General features: G+C 38.9%; 1 protein-coding gene across 1 annotated transcript; it reads right to left on the minus strand.

Annotated features, from left to right (window-relative positions):
- On the minus strand, window positions 1-3,627 carry LOC105688917. Its single transcript, XM_020854013.2, has 5 exons — window positions 3,087-3,627; window positions 2,317-2,364; window positions 2,057-2,116; window positions 1,866-1,971; window positions 1-1,784 (listed from the first exon to the last, which is right to left on the minus strand). Exons 2-5 carry the CDS (start codon window positions 2,332-2,334, stop codon window positions 1,027-1,029), a joined length of 942 nt encoding a protein of 313 aa, XP_020709672.2. The 5' UTR covers window positions 2,335-2,364; window positions 3,087-3,627; the 3' UTR covers window positions 1-1,026.
- Window positions 3,628-8,739: the final 5,112 nt, after the last annotated feature.

An 8,739-nucleotide genomic window follows, 5' to 3' on the forward strand; every position in this document is an offset into this window, starting at 1 on the left:
GGTGTATTTATTGGTGTGCAATTAGTAGGTAAAACGAATTAAAAAACGATCGATAACGATCGGCTCATTATATTTACTTGCAACTGATGCCAAACGGTGTTTTACTAGTCAAAAAAAAAAAACAAAGAATTAATGATAATCAATAGCCATGAGATTTTTTCTCTTTTCAACACTGAAATATAAACGACGTAATTAATTTCCGTGTGAACGAAGTATTTTTTGTAAAACTTTTCTCCTCCGTCTTATCCGCTGGAAACCGAAGATCCACGAACGGAAGAAGGAATTTTTTGTTTCTTGTTTTTAATTACCAGCCATCATGCGCGAAACTTGCCGATAAAATACTCAACCGGTAGTTTGTAGATAGTTTCTAGATCGATACCGACGTGCTTTCAATATTTTTGTAAAGCTGTTGTATAGCGTATATTTATAAGCGTGCAATTATTTGACACATTTTGTCTAGTCCAAATAAATATGATGGCATAATCGATGCTATTGTAAATTAATACTCGTAAATTAATGTATATCGATGAATAAAAAACCAAACCGAATCACAACTGTTGTGGAATTATTTTATTCAGTGGAGAATCAAAAACTCAGAATGAGAGGTTCGGAGATAAAAATTATGTGGACTGGTACCGACAATCAATTTTGTCAAGATTTATCGATGAGTTTGATCGTCGATCAAACGAGTTATGGAATGATGAATTATTTAATGGACAACAATCTGTCGATTCGTGTATCAAAAATTAACAAATTGGTTGAATAAAATTGTTTTATTTACTGATATGAATTTTTTATAGCTTCTGAGCGTCCGTTAAGACTCGGGTTTCTGACTAGAGCTCGTTGAAATATTATTGGTTACGTTACACACGTGACTAGATTACAAATAAATTATGATAAATATATAATTTTTTCGTACAAGTAATTATAAAATAATCTGCGACGACTAGATAAGTTCAATATAAATGTAGGTATAAAAAAATATTGACCTGCAGGCTGTTGGTTTTCGTTTTCTTTTTTTTTTTTTCACTGCCTCATCAACCTCGCTGTAAAATCTCTCTGCTTGGTAGCCAAGTGCAGATCCAACCCCTTGAGCATTCTCACTCTTATTTCGTAATCTCGGGAAATGATTGGATTTCTTTCGGCGTCTACAAAGTTCAGCGATCCCCGCGAGGGACGTTGCATCCCCTGTGAATTATCTCGACGATTTCCATCGATTGATCTTTGATTTAGATTATTAGCGGGTTCGCCGGAGGACGAAGGACCATCGGCGAATCGAGGCAGCGGATATTGGCCGGAATAATTTCCTAGTCGTTTGTTATTGCCGTTGAAAAATCTGGCGGATTTCGGAACAGTATCAGCGGAGAAAAGCTGGCCAGGCTTAACGTAATTTCTGAAACCATTGATGACCGAATTCGATGGAAGACGGCCATTTGAATTTTCACCCCCGTTTTTGTCCGCACCGCGATTTCCCGTCAGTCCCGTTTTGTGATCGGCCATTTTTGTTTCAATTCGAGAAAATGTCCCCATTTCAAATCTCTCGAAATCTTCCTCCGTTACAGGAGTGCTCTTTACAACCGTGTTCATGAATTCTAGAGCTACTTTACGACACGTATCGTAACCCGATAACTGAATTCGCTTATCTCTGATCGCACGAATTTGGGGTGGCTGGGGCCGCGTTGCTCTGTTGATAATAGAAGTCACCGCCGGCGAAGATCCCGGCAGGTCCTTGAAGACTTTTATCAGAACTTCTTTCATCACGTCTTCCTCGCTGTCCGATTCTCCTACGAGAAAGACGAATTTTTGAGATAATAGTTCGTACCCGTTAAATTATCAACCGCCAATAGGACGTATCCTTAAATTACCAAGGTCGCTCGTGTTGTCGGATGTGTAGGTCTCGTCCTTGACCTGGCGTTGGAGCTCCAGAACCCTGGCCAGAGCGAGCTGCAAGTATTCACGGCCGGTAGGTTCCTGCGAGTTTCAAATTTTGGATTACGTTACAGAATATCAGAGTGCAAATCCTACCGTTGGTTCGCAATAACTTTCATTTACTCACTTCGGATTCTTCCTTCGCTTTTTTCGACCCGTTTTCTTCGCCATCCGCCAAGCACGGCGCCTTAAAAATTATTTTTCATCAATATCCGTGAAGAGATTGACCAGTTTTTCGAATTTTACAAATATCTCCGCTCGACTAATTTTTAATCAGGACGATCATCGTGTTCTCCATTTTTAGACTCGATAAATAAATCAGTCACGGTACGAACCACACGCGTGACAGTCTCGTAAAATCATAATAAACGTCATTTAAAATCTCACCGACAACGAGCGCTTCATTTTCCCAAAGTTTGCCTAGTCACTGCGAACCTGTGAAATTGAAATTAAAGGCAACGTCACGAAAAATCAGCAAATCCGAATATCCCAAACCAGTCGGTCACGATTCACCTTATTCTATTCGTCGAAAACATTCGGAGCGATCGACTGGTGAGAAGATTCATTATTTTTACAAAATTCATCATCGGAGGGCGAAAACCCGAAAGTGAGCGGCATACGTTGGAGCGAGGGGGATGATTTCGCCGAAACAATTTGAAACTAACAAGTCACCGGCGATTTGAATGGCTGTAGATAAACTTTGGATCAATGAAGTTATGTGTACACAATGCGAAATTAAAATAACCCTCGAACATACCGAAATGCGGAATAAAGGCTCTCCTCCAAAGAAAAGTTTACGCCGAGAGAATCCCTTGCTTATTCAAAACCGTAATTACGAACCACCGCCGCGATACCCCCACGCTCGCTTGTTTTACGAGATAGTAAGTATGCTCCCCGCGTTGTGTTATTCCCAGATTAATTTAGTTTCCTTAGGAAGGCTTTTCCGACGAACTCCATCCACTCCGTGTGATTGAAACATCCCTATCCCAGCCCGAGTCACAACTTGTCGATTCACGAAAATTCAAACTCAAAATAATATCCTCCCCCCCCCCGGCAAAATCCGTCGAGCGAAACGGATCTCGAGGACGTCACGAGGTTCTTCGTCCTTCGCGTTTTCTCAGCCGTTTCAATTCTCTTCTCGCTTATCAAAAACTCACCTGGCCAGGGCTAACTCTTCACACAAACGACAGGACGATGGCTCCTGTGGGGCGCTCGCGACTTTCACCGCAGATCCTCACCGTGGCTAAGCTATGATTGTTATGGGGGTGCCGTCCTGTCGCGTGCCCCGTTCTCCCACTTTCATAGACTTTATATATTTGCCCCCAGAAACCAACAACCGCTCCGCAACCCTCGACGACAGCTGCAACGGTGCGACCCCCGCCCGGAGCTACCGGCTAACTGTTAAGCGTGCCCCGAGCGTATAACGTAAAAACATACGCATATCTATATATAGATTTATCCACACACGCGGACGTTGGTACATAGGAAATACATAGGGTACATACACGTTAAAAACACATGGGTATGTATTAGAAAATTGTCGTATTGAAATCGAACACTTCTGGTACCCGATCCACGTACGACTGTGTGCAATGAAAGGTGTTGAACACGTATGGAAAATATTACTCGTGTGTCTATTCGTGTAATGTATGTACGTGTATACGCGATATATATCGGACATGTATGCGGGATTTAACGTACGTACGTACCGGGCCGAGTGCAGCCACCCCTCCTCGTAGAAACGAAGAGTGGCCGTTGAAGTTGGCCTGGACGTGAACATCTGCCTTTTTTTTTTCTTTTTTTTTTTTTAAATGTCTACCGTATCGAAGTTTAAATGGCTTCTTCGTTGATATCCACTTACCTACTGGCTTTAATTAGTCCCGAGTATAGTACATGACATTTTTCATACGGGTTACTCGCATGGGTTTCAAACTACATAGTTACGGATACTTAATAGATTGGGGTGAAAATGTTTCTTCTCAAATTCCAAATTTCATAGAAATTTTGCCCGCGTTCTAGACAATCTAATCCAAGCTGCTAAATTTTGATGAGAATTTCGGGGGTTGTCGAAAATCAGGAATTTGACGTCGAAAAAAAAAAAGGAAGAAAAAAAATCCGCTCATGCTGTAATCCATACCAGATCGCATGTATAATATGTACGTACATAGCACTATATCGCTTTGTCAGGTTGGAAATATCGATCGTATGTACGACATGCATATATGTGTAAGTTACGTGCTGCAGTAACTGTAAATTAGTGTACGAGCCAGATCTCACATATGCTATAAATATCTCGCGATTGTGCATCCATATCATCCGCACATACCCGTACGCTCTTCAATTTTCGAACTTTCGATTACCGATAATCAGTGTTCGTTCGATTCCATACGAATACGAATACGGAGCGCGAATTATTTTTCACAATCCATGATATACGGGGTTGATTAATTTCAACGGAATAAATAATTCATACGATGCAGATGCAGTCCAGTGATTCTCGCGTTCTTTTCATATCTCCTAATATTCTACGTAAATTCGAATCCCGCCAGATTTTCTTGTAAATAAAAAGTAACAAAGTAAAAAATAAACATTCCAGTTTATCGTAGGATGTGCAAAACCATCCCTCGAACCGCATGTTTGCTTTCAATTCTTGTACCGCGTGTATAGCGATGCGTGGAATCCTTGTTTGTACAGAAGCCCACATATAAATTTAGATATTCATCGATGGAATAAGATTTCCTACACGTGCGCCGTACGCATAAATATAATCAAATTTTTATTTTGTTTTACGATCATCGCTATTATCTTTCGGACCGCCCGACCGATTGGAGACGCGTTTCGTAAAAAGTTTTTGTAAATTTCAAGAAAATCGAAGCGAGATCGATTCGTCAAAAGTATAAAATTAACGTGTAAACTTGATATTTCGTCCCGCGATCAACTTTTTATCGAAATCGAAAGATCGCGACGAGATCATCGGGGGGAAGGGGGATTCGCGCAGCTTTTGATCAGTCGGGCGATTCATTTTATCGAAATCAAATAGCGAAATTCCCGGCAATCGAGTCGAATCTCCCACGGTCAGTTATTGTACGTGGAACATTAGGGGGGGGTATTCGCAGTAATGTACCTGCAATGTTCTGATATCATTCATGATTATAACTGGCAGGAATTTCAAATTCATTTACGCCTCAAGTATTCGGTCGCGTATATACGTACGAACCTCATAAGCGATTAACCAGCTGTTGGCGATCCTGCGCGCAGGAAAACGCCTGTTTTCAACAGATAACGACCATATACGTTGCACCGTACACGACCCTGCATTACCTCCATATGTAGCTGGATGCCAGTCCATTATTTTCTCGCGTTTATCGTGTAGTGAGCAAAAATAAAGGGATGTTATCTCTCTTGTTTCTTTCACTCCTTGTTTTTTTTTCTTTCAAATTCGGTATTATACGGCTGCCGAATTGTTCCCGCTCATTCTTCCGTCTCCCAAACATAATTAATTGAATTTTATCTACATTTTTCTTTTGCTTTTTTCTCGAGATTGTGAAACTGGATGTTTTTTTTTGACGCAATTCGCGCTGCAATTGGAGGATATATTTAATATCGAATTTTATGAATCCGTATTGCATTGATCGTCCTTTTATTCATAAAAAAAACCGGGTCCCTGAAGGCGACGACCGTTGTACAGGTTTGAAAACGTTTCATCCGATGCCCGACTGATTATTTTTCCGTGAATCGGTACGTTTCTGTAAAGAGTTTTTGCAGGTAGAAACTTTACGACCTACCGAAGCACATGTTCGGAACAGAGCGAACGACGCCAAATACGTTTTACCTCTGAACTGAATAAAGTTGGAAACGTCGTCGCGGAGTTTAGCGAGTGTCGAATGTTGAGACAAGAGGAGGAAATCGCCGTGCGATAAACAGTTCCCAACAACCGACCATTGTTCTATAAACTTGTCATTTTCTAGATCCCATGTGTTCCAACACTTTACGTGGACAGTTAAAGCAAAGTAGTACGTGGGGCAACGATGCTATGAAATTGCCAATTTCGGTCACGTCACATCCTATGCCTTTTTATCGATTATCAATTTTCGCACTGCACTCAGGCACTCGTTTTCAGAAGTATTTTTTTTTTTTTTTCTCCAACTTTTCCACACGTGCGACCAAATTATAAATAATTTGATATCGTAACGTATTTTCTACGATAATTTACCGTTCCATTTATCATCAAAGAAAGTAATATTTTTTTAACTGGAAAAAATTAATCATATCATATCCCCGGTGTACGTCAACTACAAAGGAATTTCCTCAGGCTGTGAAAAGTTGGGTAATTTTCAGTTCTCTGAACAAAAAAAAAAAAAAAGAAGAAATGTGTACTCGTACGTACGAGATATGAAATATCATTGGTCATGAGCTCGTTGTCATCCTTCGTCTTTTTGTTGTAGAACGTCAATGCGTATATATTTAAAATTGATCATTTCATTCCGAGTCTCGAGAATGAATGACCGCGATTCTTTTCCTCTTTCCCGGCATCCTTGGTAAAAAACTGAAGAGTGAAAAAAATAATTGTACATGACGAACAATTTGTCATTGTACCGGTTTCGAACCGATCGTGTATAAACATTTGCCACTCAGCTGCGTCTATAATATCGTATAAGCTTCTCCGATTTCAGAAGCTGATTACATCGATCTGTTGTCGTCGCAACGGACAGGAAAACGGATGAGATAGCATTGAATTTACCCAACTAATGCTTAGTCACAACTATATTCGTATAACTGATCACATACGATTTCCATGCGAACAATTGTACGTAAGCCTATTATCGATGATTTATACGATGGTTCGGGCGTCTTTTGAACGGGAATGTTTTATACTCATGTCGAATGCTCTCCGTCAATAATCTGCTCTTCACGATATGGAATCTTCAGTGAACTATTGCGGCGTTCTATTGCAAGAATATCTTGAATTCTCAAGGGGTGCGTTCCTCGTTTATTGCAGATAAAACGTCATTTGGTCACGTCGCTTTTACCCCACACGACTGATACGCGGAAAGTAGTTGTGTAATATACGAGATGAAAATTTCGGACGAATGTCCACGACGTGACGCACGAGCGGGTTCGGGATTTTGGAAAAAAGCAAAAAAAAAAAAAAAACAAATTACGTTCAGAACGCATAAACGAATAAATCTCACAGAGAACACAGGGCGACACCAATGACATTTTCCTTTTTTCCAATGTTATAATTTATTCAATATACATTATATTTGACTCAAATTTCTCCGTGTCTTTTTTCCTCAATTTTTATACAAGCCAAGTCTTTTGAATTTTTTTTCATTTTTCCTTTCCCTTTCATTTTGAACGGATCTTTACCCCTTACGTTATGCAACTGCAATAATATTTGAAGCGATTGGAATGCGCTACGGATCTATTACACTCACTATTACATTGAACAAAAATATTATTTACAGAAATATCAATTAGGTACGTACATATAATCGTATATATTATACGACTGCTTACAGATATTAATTAATTAATAATTATCTATACCGCTTCGGATGTATTTGGTTCGATAGATTGCAGAACATTCAATATTCTCTTTGTCCACGCTCTAACCTGTGCATTAGCTGAGCTGGATGTGTTCTGAACTCGAAATTAGCGATGTATGTAATATGTATACGTATACATAGGAATTGTCGACAGATTTTCTATACTTTTTGCTTTGAATAGGCAAATTTTTTTAAAGAAAAGTTTTTTTTCTATCTTACTCGTAAAAGTTATCTTACGGAGAATTTACACATCGATATATAAAATTGACGTCACACGATTTAAGTACTAGGCAGATCGGTATCAGCCACAAGTTCGTGGATATACTTCCCCGAACTTTCGCCCGCGACAAAAAGTTTGATATCTCGGCCAAAAAAATGATCAATGAACAAAGAAAATTTTCTTCAAGATGAAGAATCCAGCTTCATTCTCGTTCGTCTGAACTAATTAGATTTTCTCAGGAGTCTTTGAGGAATTTTTTTTTCGAGATGTTTCGAAATTTTCTGAAACCAGTTATTTTATTCGTCTCACCTGTAATGGATCAAGAGAAGAGAATCGCTGTACCGGGCCTTCAATGGAATGAAATGAAATTAAGTCTTACTTCTTTGGAAGCCTTAAAAAAAAAAGGATTTCCATTCCCCTGAAAAATTATTTGCGATTCTGTGAAAGTGTGAGAATATACGATAGCGAAGAAACACAATTTTCAAAAATATCTGACGACTGAACCAAAAGTTGTAAAAATAGTGGACGGAAGCCGAAATAGAGCTGGATTCTTCCTCTTCAAAATCAATCTTTGTTCATTCAATCTAGGATTTTTTAGGCCGAGATGTCTAGCTGTTTGTCGCGCGCGAAAAATTCGCAAGTGTAGTTGGACTCACGACCGTTACTGTGTATATTTATTTGCTATATTTATACGTATATCAATTAATTTCTCTTATAATTCGGTAGTGTTTTAATCGGATATGTTTCTTACATATTTTTTTCTTCTCACTTTAATAACGATTTAATAAAATTCGTCGCTGTAACTCCAACGACAAGATAATTCATGTATATATATTCGATATATAGTAACTTTTATACATATATGTATAGGTATTTTTATTTCAAATCTGATATATATATATATATATATATTTATAAGCTTATTATTCAAACTCGACCTCTTTGTGTTTGTGGAACTTACCGAGTGGGTGAAACACCCTCTTCTATATGTTACATGTTTTATCGTAACTTTTTCACCATATTTTTTTTTTCTTTATTTTG

This window comes from Athalia rosae, chromosome 4 (assembly GCF_917208135.1).
Source record: "Athalia rosae chromosome 4, iyAthRosa1.1, whole genome shotgun sequence".
NCBI lineage: Eukaryota > Metazoa > Arthropoda > Insecta > Hymenoptera > Athaliidae > Athalia > Athalia rosae.